Genomic DNA, 12,672 nt, shown 5'->3' on the forward strand with positions numbered 1-12,672 from the left:
GGGACCGCAGAGGTAAGCAGGGGAACAGCGGCGCACAGCAGCCGCTGTTACAGCATCCCATGACGGAAAGAAAGCTAGCGGCCAAACGGAACGGAATGCATTTTGGAGCATTCCGTTTTGTTCAGTTACGTTTTGTCCCCACTGACAATGAATCGGAACAAAACAGAAGCGTTTTTTTTTTCCGGACCCTATGACGGATCTCCATACCAGAAAATAGAAACGCTAGTGTGAAAGTAGCCTAACACTTGACTGCCAGTGCCACCATATTTAGTTCAATTAAGTTAGCACATCAGACCGACAGATATATTAGCTGTACCATTCTACTGTGCAGACATGGGTCAACTACACCGATATTGGGAGAGATATTTGAGCAAAAATCTAAATGAATGTATTATACAAATGTATGATTTCTATTTTATAAAAATAAAACCCAGAAATTTCAGAACCCCTTTCAGACTGCTCTTTTTATTTGTTAATCATTGCTACTGTTTAATGTAGTTAACTTTACAGTTTATAACATTGAAAAACTGGAAAAGCTTTACTTTGACCACTAGATGGCAGCACTGATCTGTAAAAAAAAAAAAACACCTTCTAAAAGCCATTGCACATATGTCAATAAAATATAGTATATGCGCTAGGGACCTTTGGGTATTATTAAGGACATCAGTCAGAAAAAAAAAAAAAAAAACGGCCGAGACTGATGCCAAAATAGGCAGTTTGGTATATACTTGGAAAGAACAGGATATGATTTTAAACTTTACAGATCGTTTTTGTCCTACAATCATGAGTAGAGTATCAAAGGCTCAACTAAGCTCCAAAAATCTGAAAGTAACCTGGGGGCGGGAGAGCAGCGGAACAAGACAGTTATAAGGGTACATTTACAAAGGTCGTTTCTGTCAAAATTGCACAGAAAAACCATGTGGGTTTTAATATTTGAATGCATTTTTTGCTGATGCTGTTTCCGAATGCATTTCAGAAAAGAACATGCTGAAAAACCGATTCAGAAACTGCAGCACAAAAAACACAAAAATATTCAAATAATAAAAGTGTGGTTTTTGATGTGGTTATAACCATGCAGCCAAAAGTAACCAATATAAATATATATCAGTGCATAACCAAGAAAAGAAAAAAACATCAATAGCAGCTAGTGCGCTTAAACTAAGGATTATGTACCATGCAATTTTAAAAGGGGGTTGTCCGGGTTCAACGTACCCACATTTTCACCCAGGCAGGCCCTGTGATATGAGCATTAGAGCATTTCATGCTCCGGTGCTCTCCCTTGCCCTGCGCTGAATTGCACAGGGCAAGGGCTTGTTTATAGTTTTTACACTGCCAGACAGAGGCTTCCGCCGAGCAGTGTATTGATCGGTGACATCACTGGCTCTGACAGGCAGCCTTTAGCGCTGCCCTAGCCGTTTCACTGGCTAGGGAAGCGCTAATGCCATTAGCCTCCGCCTAGCAGTCCCTATGAAGAGCATGGTACATCACCAAATCTCCATAAAAAGCCTTTGCCCTGCGCGATTCAGCGCAGGGCAAAGGAGAGCTTCGGAGTATGAAATGCTCCGTTGCTCATATTAGGGGCTGCCTGAGTGAAAATGTGGGTGCGTCTGGGTTCAGTTCTGAACATGGACAACCCTTTTAAAGGATAACTGTCATATTTTCACTAAAAATTCATATATGTTGTTGCTGCGGTGGTGATAATCCATAATTATTGTGTTCACAGACCACTTGTTTAATAAGATTCTGTCCATAGCAACCGCTCCTCACAAGATTTCTTTCTGACTATCTTCTCAAGATGGCCGCCGATGCCCTTACCCTGAGGCCAAGTCTACTTTCACACTCGCGTTTTGGCTTTCCATTTGTGAGATCCGTTCAGGGCTCTCACAAGCGGTCCGAAACGGATCAGTTTGCATTCTAATTAGGGGTGCACCGAAATTTCGACAGAAATATCGGCCGAGAATGCACCTAATCTGCTTCTGCCGATATTTTTACATAATCGGCCGGAAATAGCGGGGAGGGACTGGGAGGAGGAGCTGGGGGCCGGTGCGTTCACTGTGCTCCGGCCCCCAGCTCCAGTAGTTATAAAATGTTGTACAATTAATAAGCATTCTATTCATTGAGGCCCCCCTCTGCAGTATTACATTCAATACAGCCACATCCTACTCACAGGGCTGTGCTGGCCGGCCGGGCAGACGAGCGGCAACGTCACGACTGACGTCACATGCCTGCGCCGCCTCCTTCATTCAGAAAGTAGGCCGGGCACATGACGTCAGTTGTGACGCTGCAGCTCCTCTGCCCGGCCGGCCAGCATTAAGATGACAGCCCTGTGAGTATGATGTGGCTGTATTGAATGTAATACTGCAGAGGGGGCCTCATGAATAGATTTCTTATTAATTGTACAACATTTTATAACTACTGGAGCTGGGGGCCGGAGAACAGTGAACGCACCGGCCCCCAGCTCCTCCTCCCAGTCCCTCCCCGCTATTTTCTATTAATCTATTAATTGTACAATGGGGGCTGTGGATGGCACTGTTATGGGGTGGGGGTCTGTGGATGGCACTGTTATGGGGTGGGTGGGGGTCTGTGGATGGCACTGTTATGGGGTGGGTGGGGGTCTGTGGATGGCACTGTTATGGGGTGGGTGGGGGTCTGTGGATGGCACTGTTATGAGGTGGGGGGGTCTGTGGATGGCACTGTTATGGGGTGGGTGGGGGTCTGTGGATGGCACTGTTATGGGGTGGGTGGGGGTCTGTGGATGGCACTGTTATGGGGTGGGTGGGGGTCTGTGGATGGCACTGTTATGGGGTGGGTGGGGGTCTGTGGATGGCACTGTTATGAGGTGGGGGGGTCTGTGGATGGCACTGTTATGGGGTGGGTGGGGGTCTGTGGATGGCACTGTTATGGGGTGGGTGGGGGTCTGTGGATGGCACTGTTATGGGGTGGGTGGGGGTCTGTGGATGGCACTGTTATGGGGTGGGTGGGGGTCTGTGGATGGCACTGTTATGGGGTGGGTGGGGGTCTGTGGATGGCACTGTTATGAGGTGGGGGGGTCTGTGGATGGCACTGTTATGGGGTGGGGGGTCTTTTAAAAGTATTTGGGCAAAAAGGCAGTTTCGGTTTCGGTTTCGGTCAAGGGGTATCCTGAATTTTCGGTTTCGGTTTCGGACCAGAATTTTCATTTCGGTGCACCCCTAATTCTAATGCAATCTGAATGGAAAAGGATCCAGTCAGAATGCCTCAGTTTGCCTCAGTTCCATCTCCATTCCGCCTTGGAGACAGACACCAAAACTCTGCTTGCAGCGTTTTGGTGTCCGTCTGACGAAACTGAGCCAAACGGATCCGTTCTGAACGGATGCAGACGGCTGAATTATCTGAACGGATCCGTCCCTAACTTCCCAGAATTCATTCGGCTCATCTCGGGAACTCACAGCCTCGCCCCAACCAATCGTTTTTCTCCAGACTTAACCCCTTAAGGACACAGGGCGTACAGGTACGCCCTTGTGCCCTGGTACTTAAGGACACAGGGCGTACATGTACGCCCTGTGCATTTTCGATCACTGCCGTGCGGCTGGCAGTGATCGGAACCCGGTGCCTGCTCAAATCATTGAGCAGGCACCTAGGCTAAATGCGCGGGGGGGTCCCGTGACCCCCCCCATGTCGGCGATCGCGGCAAACCGCAGGTCAATTCAGACCTGCGGTTTGCTGCGATATCTGCAGTTTATGATCCCCGCGGTCCCTGACCGCGGGGATCAGAAACTTTAGGATTCAAAACTTTGTCCAGTATTCCTCCCCCTGCACCCCTGAGTTATTTGGGCACGGTGGGAGATGCAGGGGGAGGGTTGCGGGCGGTGCGGGAGGCGGGCGGTGCGGTAGGCGGGATCGCGATCCCCCGCCCGCCTCCCATTGCGTAATCGTTGGCGTCTAGTGGGTATACCAGGGTGCCAGCACATTGCTGGCACCCTGGTATAAACGGCTGACATCGGTGATGCGATGTCAGCCGTTTAACCCTTTCCATACAGCGGTCCGTACGGACCGCTGTATGGAAAAGGTTAACAGTAAGTTGCGGCTCCCTCCCTCTCCCATCGGGGGGCTGCTGTGCCTTTGCAGTCCCCCGAATGGAGAGGGAGAGAGCTCCCAGGCAGCCCCCCCAAGCCCCGTCCTTACCCTTCCCCGTCTGCGCAGTTCTGACCATAACTGAGCAGACGGGGAAGGTTCCCATGGCAACAGGACGCCTTCTCAGGCGTCCTGCTGTCCATGGTGCTGAACAGATCTATGCTGAAAGGCATAGATCTGTTCAGACAAAGTGTAAAATACAGTATAGTACTATATATTGTACTGTACTGTATTATGTATACATCAGACCCACTGGATCTTCAAGAACCAAGTGGGTCTGGGTCAAAAAAAAAGTGAAAAAAGTGAAAAATAAAGTAAAAATCAAAAAACACATTTATCACTGATTAAAAATGAAAGAAATAAAATTCCCTACACATGTTTGGTATCGCCGCGTCCGTAACGACCTGATCTATAAAACGGTAATGTTACTTTACCCGAACGGTGAACGCCATAAAAATAAAAAATTAAAAACTATGATGAAATTGGAATTTTGCCCACCTTACTTCCCAAAAAAGGTAATAAAAGTGATCAAAAAAGTCGCATCTATGCCAAAATTGTAACAATCAAACCGTTATCTCATCCCGCAAAAATCATACCCTACCCAAGATAATCGCCCAAAAACTGAAAAAGTTATGGCTCTTACACTATGGAAACACTAAAACATGATTTCTTTTGTTTCAAAAATGAAATCATTGTGTAAAACTTACATAAATAAAAAAAAGTATACATATTAGGTATCGCCGCGTCCGTATTCACCGGCTCTATAAAAATATCACATGACCTAACCCCTCAGATGACCACCGTAAAAAAATAAAAATAAAAACGGTGTAAAAAAAGCCATTTTTTGTCATCTTCCGTCACAAAAAGTGTAATAGCAAGCAATCAAAAAGTCATGTGCACCCCAAAATAGTGCCAATCAAACCGTCATCTCATCCCACAAAAAATGAGACCCTACTTAAGATAATCGCCCAAAAATTTAAAAAACTATGGCTCTTAGACTATGGAGACACTAAAACATTTTTTTTGTTTTAAAAATGAAATTATTGTGTAAAACGTACATAAATAAAAAAAATTGTATACATATTAGGTATCACCGCGTCCGTGACAACCTGCTCTATAAAATTACCACATGATCTAACCTGTCAGATGAATGGTGTAAATAACAAAAAAAAAAAAAACGGTGCCAAAATAGCAATTTCTTGTTACCTTGCCGCACAAAAAGTGTAATATAGAGCAACCAAAAAATCATATGTACCCTAAACTTGTACCAACAAAACTGCCACCCTATCCCGTAGTTTCTAAAATAGGGTCACTTTTTTGGAGTTTCTACTCTAGGGGTGCATCAGGGGGGCTTCAAATGGGACATGGTGTCAAAAAAACCAGTCCAGCAAAACCTGCCTTCCAAAAACCGTATGGCATTCCTTTCCTTCTGCGCCCTGCCGTGTGCCCGTACAGCAGTTTACGACCACATATGGGGTGTTTCTGTAAACTACAGAATCAGGGCCAGAAATAATGAGTTTTGTTTGGCTGTTAACCCTTGCTTTGTAACTGGAAAAAAAATATTAAAATGGAAAATCTGCCAAAAAAGTGAAATTTTGAAATTGTATCTCTATTTTCTATTAAATCTTGTGCAACACCTAAAGGGTTAACAAAGTTTGTAAAATCAGTTTTGAATACCTTGAGGGGTGTAGTTTCTTAGATGGGGTCACTTTTATGGAGTTTCTACTCTAGGGGTGCATCAGGGGGGCTTCAAATGGGACATGGTGTCAAAAAAACCAGTCCAGCAAAATCTGCCTTCCAAAAACCGTATGGCATTCCTTTCCTTCTGCGCCCTGCCGTGTGCCCGTACAGCAGTTTACAACCACATATGAGGTGTTTCTGTAAACTACAGAATCAGGGCCAGAAATAATGAGTTTTGTTTGGCTGTTAACCCTTGCTTTGTAACTGGAAAAAAAATATTAAAATGGAAAATCTGCCCAAAAAGTGAAATTTTGAAATTGTATCTCTATTTTCTATTAAATCTTGTGCAACACCTAAAGGGTTAACAAAGTTTGTAAAATCAGTTTTGAATACCTTGAGGGGTGTAGTTTCTTAGATGGGGTCACTTTTATGGAGTTTCTACTCTAGGGGTGCATCAGGGGGCTTCAAATGGGACATGGTGTCAAAAAAACTGTCCAGCAAAACATGCCTTCCAAAAACCAAACGGCGCACCTTTCACTCTACGCCCCGCTGTGTGGCCGTACAGTAGTTTACGGCCACATATGGCGTGTTTCTGTAAACGGCAGAGTCAGGGCAATAAAGATACAGTCTTGTTTGGCTGTTAACCCTTGCTTTGTTAGTGGAAAAAATGGGTTAAAATGGAAAATTAGGCAAAAAAATGAAATTCTCAAATTTCATCCCCATTTGCCAATAACTCTTGTGCAACACCTAAAGGGTTAACAAAGTTTGTAAAATCAGTTTTGAATACCTTGAGGGGTGTAGTTTCTTAGATGGGGTCACTTTTATGGAGTTTCTACTCTAGGGGTGCATCAGGGGGCTTCAAATGGGACATGGTGTCAAAAAACCAGTCCAGCAAAATCTGGCTTCCAAAAACCATACGGCGCACCTTTCACTCTACGCCCCGCTGTGTGGCCGTACAGTAGTTTACGGCCACATATGGGGTGTTTCTGTAAACGGCAGAGTCAGGGCAATAAAGATACACAGTCTTGTTTGACTGTTAACCCTTGCTTTGTTAGTGGAAAAAATGGGTTAAAATGGAAAATTAGGCAATAAAAGGAAATTCTCAAATTTCATCCCCATTTGCCAATAACTCTTGTGCAACACCTAAAGGGTTAACAAAGTTTGTAAAATCAGTTTTGAATACCTTGAGGGGTGTAGTTTATAGAATGGGGTCATTTTTGGGTGGTTTCTATTATGTAAGCCTCGCAAAGTGACTTCAGACCTGAACTCGTCCCTAAAAATTGGGTTTTTGTAAATTTCTGAAAAATTTCAAGATTTGCTTCTAAACTTCTAAGCCTTGTAACATCCCCAAAAAATAAAATATCATTCCCAAAATAATTCAAACATGAAGTAGACATATGGGGAATGTTAAGTCATCACAATTTTTGGGGGTATTACTATGTATTACAGAAGTAGAGAAACTGAAACTTTGAAATTTGCAAATTTTTCCCAATTTTTGGTAAATTTGACTTTTTTTTATGCAAAAAAAAATATTTTTTTAACTTTATTTTACCAGTGTCATGAAGTACAATATGTGACGAAAAAACAATCTCAGAATGGCCTGGATAAGTCAAAGCGTTTTAAAGTTATCAGCACTTAAAGTGACACTGGTCAGATTTTCAAAAAATGGCCTGGTCCTAAGGTGTAAAAAGGCTGTGTCCCTAAGGGGTTAAACACACCCTCTTCCTTTTGAGTAGTTGATAGCGAATATTCTAAATCGAGAATTTTTTTATTGCAAATTTTTATTGCGAATATCGGCACTATCCCGGCCTGATGGGAGCGCGCACGCAACGTTCAGGACTGCCCACTACTACGTCCTCCGTCTTCTGTATATAGAAGATAGGAGACGGAGGACAACACTGTTTTAGCCGCAACACTGAAATGCCTGGGGGAGGAAAGAACATGCTGCAATTACTAGGTAATTCAATACCTATACAAAAGTATTAACTAGGGAACTAAGGTAAACTTAGTCAGACCAAACCAATTACATAAAAAAAAAAAATTATAATGTGAAAGTTACCCTTTAAGTCATAAGCACATTTACCTTGCTGTCCACCTTGTAGCAGTTTTCAGAATTGCACATTTTGATACACTTCCCATCAATTCCTTGAAAGACATACAAAATGTCTCTTACAAGAGAGCTTTCTGTTATTTCTACGGAACCTGGAAAAAAAGAACCAATTTTCACTTTTCAATGTCAATTATAAGGAGAATTGTGTGAGCTCAGAAAGTTTACTAAAACACAACAGGTGTTTGATCCATGAATCGCCCAATACATTTCCTGGTTCAATTAGAATTGGTATTTAAACAATCCTCCTCATCATGCTGTTCACATTTTGACATCATGAGACCAAGATGACACCTAACAATTGATCAACAGTAACTCGCAATTGCGAGGCTTCAAGCAGGATATTCTCAGACGGAAGTGGCCACTGAGCTTAGAGTGTCACAGGGTGTGATCAGCAGGTTGCAACAGAGATACAGAGAGACTAGAAGAGTCACAGAAAGGCACAGAAGTGGACGTCCTTTGGCCACATCCCACATTGATGACTGTTTAATTTTGAAAAATGCCCCGTGGAACTGGATGATGAACGCCACACAACTCCATTTAAGGGATTGAGAGGTACCCAAGTGTCACGTCAAACCATTCGAAACCATATACATCACTGTTGTCTGCATGCTAGACAACCTGCAAGGGTACCTGACCACAGGCATAATCATCTTAAATGGGCCAGCGAGCACCTACGCTGGACGAGGGATCAGTGGGCCTCAGTGCTGTGCACTAATGAAAGTTGATCCACGCTGAGCAGAAATGATGGACGTAAACGATGTTTGAGACGTCAAGGAGAGCGCTATGCATCATCACTGTTGTCACCAGACACGCCTTTGGTGGTGGTGTTACAGTGTGGACAGGTGTCAATACAGAGCTGCCCTACACTTTGGGAATGGTACAGTGACAAGCACATACTACTTTAATAACATTATTAATCCAGTCATTGTGCCTCTGCATGAACAACACAGGCCCAATTTCATCTTCATGGATTATAATGCGCCAAGTCATCGAGGTCACATCATTACAGAACAGCTGCTGGAGACTGGGGTACCTCAAATGGAGTGGCCTGCACTTTCTCCAGACCTGAATCCCATTGAAAACCTATGGGATCAGCTGAGTCGCTGTGTAGAGGCTCGTAACTCTGTTCCCCCAGAATCTCAATGACCTTAGGGCCACCCTTCAAGAAGAGTGAGATGCCATGCCTCAGCAGACAATAAGTCGACTTGTGAACAGCATGAGACGTCATTGTCAAGCTGTAATTGATGCTCAAGGCCACGTGACAAGTTATTGAGACACTGACATTTATTGTGAGGGTATACCGACCACTGGTGTTGGCGCTTGTTTCAATAAATTGTTTGATATGAAGAGATTACCATTGCTGCTTCTACTTAAATGCCCTACTTTCATGATAGAATATCACTGTAGCGTGAACTTTTTACATTTTCCATAAATTTCACTTGAAAGCCAAATATCATTAAGACTGTGAGAAAGAAACATCCTCTGCCAGAAAGAAGGTTTGTACACAAACATAGAAGAGGATTCTTTACGGTAAGAGCAGTGAGACTATGGAACTCTCTGCCTGAGGAGCTGGTGATGGTGAGTACAATAAAATAATTCAAGAAGGGCCTGGATGTATTTCTGGAGTGTAATAATATTACAGGCTATAGCTACTAGAGAGGGGTCGTTGATCCAGGGAGTTATTGTGATTGCCTGATTGGAGTCGGGAAGGAATTTTTTATTCCCCTAAAGTGGGGAAAATTGGCTTCTACCTCACAGTTTTTTTTTTTGCCTTCCTCTGGATCAACCTCCAGGTTGACAGGCAGAACTGGATGGACAAATGTCTTTTTTCGGCCTTATGTACTATGTTACTATCCCTAACTTTTCGTGACTAGTGTGTGTGTAAATATATAACATTTTTTTGTTGTTTTTATAAATTACCACTAGTTTCGCCTTCTCTTTTTGTTCTTGGCACACCACGGGCAACTGCATTAGCTGGTTTGGAGGCAGCATTCTGCAATGTTGGCTGTTGACCAGCTGCTAACGTCCATGCAAGACGTGTGCCCAACTGCTGGCGGAGAGCGTCTCCCACTTGAGTTTGATAAGGCTGACTGAAAAAAAAGGAAAAAATAAAATAGGGTCACAAAACATAGCAAACCAGATTACAAGAATTCTGACTAGAGGTCCAGATGGTTCAAAAACCATTAACAGCAATAAATAATATTACTGCTACGCTGATGCATCAATGCACATACTGCATTCACATACTTCACACAGACAACAACTTCCAGCAGTGATCCACACGGATTCCAGTGGAGTTCTGAATGTCTTGGGTACTAATGGAGCCACCTGTACCCAGCATACCTTGATATAAAAAGGGAAATCATGACACGCATCAGGGATCCCAAACCGCAGAAGAATCGATAATTGTGTGGAAGTTTCAATTATCAATTGTGTACCTGACACACCTGGTTGGAAATTTTGCGTGCGTGCATTATTTGTGTAAAAATGTAGCCACCCAAGTCGATGGGGCTTATGGACAGGTTTGTCCTTATGGTCCAACAGATTTCCTGCAAAAGCTCATGTAAACTGCCCCATAAAACTACCCTATTTTATAGCTGGTATAGAAGATGAGCAAAACTTATTAAGATGCCCATGCCTTTTAATAAACTCTGTGAATCTTACTCTCTGTACTAAAGGAAACTTGATGCATTGCATTAAATCAGCTACTTTCACACTGGCGTTTCTGGGTCCGCTTGTGAGTTTCAGGGCTCTCACAAGCAGCCCCAAACCGATCAGTTCAGCCCCAATGCATTCTGAATGGATAAGGATCTGTTCAGAATACATCAGTTTGCCTCAGTTCAGCCTCCATTCTGCTCTGGAGGTGGACACCAAAACGCTGCTTGCAGCGTTTTGATGTCCGCCTGACGATGCGGAGCAAAACGGATCCGTGACGACTTACAATGTAAGTCCATGGGGACGGATCAATTTTCACTGACACAATATGGTGCAATTGAAAACGGATCCGCCTCCCACTGACTTTCAGTGTAGATCAAAACGGATCAGTTTGCATTATGAACAAAAAAACGTAATGGTAATGCAAACGGATCCTTTCTGAACGGATACCAGAGTTTGCATTATAGGTGCGGATCAGTCTGTGCAGATACCAGACAGATCCGCACCTAACGCAGGTGTGAAAGTAGCCCAAGAAGGAAAGAAAGTAGTTCTCAAGACAATATTGCAAATCATGAAAAATGGGACCAAGCAATATCTCCAACCAGCCGCATAAGCCACCTGATGTCAAAGCTTGGAGGCAGAGAGTGCCGTCAGAATTGTCCCTGGGCTAAAATCAAGGGGAAAATGGATAAATTTGATATTCAGTTCCATAGTTTGTGGTGAAATATTAAATGGTAAAAGTTTTAAAAAAATCTTTTGCGTTTTGGTGGATTGTTGTTTTGTTATTTTTTTTCTTTATATGCAAATGTGTAATACTTATATATCATAAGTATACAAATGAATAAAGGCAAATAAAAAAAAATAAAAAAAATATAAAAAAATCATCTCATTCACACAAAGTAGAGAAAAAGCGCATGGTTGTCAGGGAATGCTGCAGTTTTTGCCTTATTAGTAGCATGCCCTGCCTGCTGCGGTTTTTCGTCTTTCAGTTGCTCCTCTTTTGGTTCGTGCTCACACACATTGGTGAGCAGCACATAGCCAGGACAGGTTTTAAAATCTCTGAATGTCATCTGCTTACCTCAAGGAGAGATTCGCATTACCACTTCAATCTTTTTCCTTTCTACTACGGTTAAATGTTGTGCATTACCCGAGCCTCTGGTATTCATGTCACTAAGAATGTATAGTTATATTTTTGGAAATTAATAAACGTTTATTTAAAAAGAAAGACCTTAAAACTTCAGCTTACCCTGGAACAAAGGGCTGCGGCGTAGGTGTTGGCCCATTTAAGGAATACATCCCTATGCTACAAATTCCACTGCTTCCCAAGTTCACAGTATTGTGTGCAGATGGCACACTTCGATCCTGGTAGTTCAGTGGTAGGTTTTGCGGTCTGGGATAGTAATACGGTGTAGAGTGTGCATCACGTGGCAAAGCCTGAGCGAAAAAAGATGGATAGCTGGAAACCTAAAACGAACACAAAGTTACATCATACAACAATTTACATATAAAACACACAGAAATAATAGTTAATAACAGTCAAGACTACCACTTCTGTTGTGTATTGTACAGGAGTTACACTAGCAAGTAACAAAACTAGTTCTCTGTGCCATTTTTTCAGCTTTACAAGATTTTGTCTAGGTAAAAAATAAATAACATAAAAGGAAGCGGCAGATCCATGTTATGATGCCAACTAGTGTTGGTCGAGCATGCTCGGCTGAACATTTTGACTCGAGCTTCGGGATGCTCGGCACATCGTGGTGTTCGGCTGAACACTGTGTGTGCTCGAGTCTCCTCCCCGCACGTTTGGTGGCTGCTACGCAGCAAATAAACGCGCGGGCAAGTACTGGCACTCAAAGTAATGCCGTAGCCATGTTGCTTACTGGCATTACAGTGAGTGGCTGGCTGGAACACGTCATCGGGTGCTATGTGGCACCCAATGACACGTGGTTCGGCTCAGTCTTAGTCAGGGCGAGCTGTGCTGTAGAAGGGACAGATAGTGTAGGGACAGGAATTGTTTTTTTTCTCGCTCATATCATCGGGGGACACAGGACCGTGGGTATAGCTTGCTGCTGTCACTAGGCTGAAAACTGTTAGCTCCTCCCCTGCAGGCTATA

The 12,672-nt window shown here is 43.4% G+C and overlaps 1 protein-coding gene across 3 annotated transcripts in view; it reads right to left on the reverse strand.

The window, feature by feature from the left end:
* The window catches only part of TUBGCP3 (tubulin gamma complex associated protein 3), a 127,666-nt gene that overhangs the window by 80,289 nt on the left and 34,705 nt on the right, over positions 1 to 12,672 (reverse strand). For all 3 annotated transcript variants that reach the window (XM_044286034.1, XM_044286033.1, XM_044286035.1), the window contains 3 exons: positions 11,805 to 12,022; positions 9,824 to 9,993; positions 7,877 to 7,995 (listed from right to left, as the gene is read on the reverse strand). In XM_044286034.1, coding sequence (XP_044141969.1) covers positions 7,877 to 7,995; positions 9,824 to 9,993; positions 11,805 to 12,022 — 507 coding nt within the window. The remainder of the gene's footprint in view (positions 1 to 7,876; positions 7,996 to 9,823; positions 9,994 to 11,804; positions 12,023 to 12,672) is intronic.

Source organism: Bufo gargarizans, chromosome 3 (genome assembly GCF_014858855.1).
Source record: "Bufo gargarizans isolate SCDJY-AF-19 chromosome 3, ASM1485885v1, whole genome shotgun sequence".
Taxonomy (NCBI): domain Eukaryota; kingdom Metazoa; phylum Chordata; class Amphibia; order Anura; family Bufonidae; genus Bufo; species Bufo gargarizans.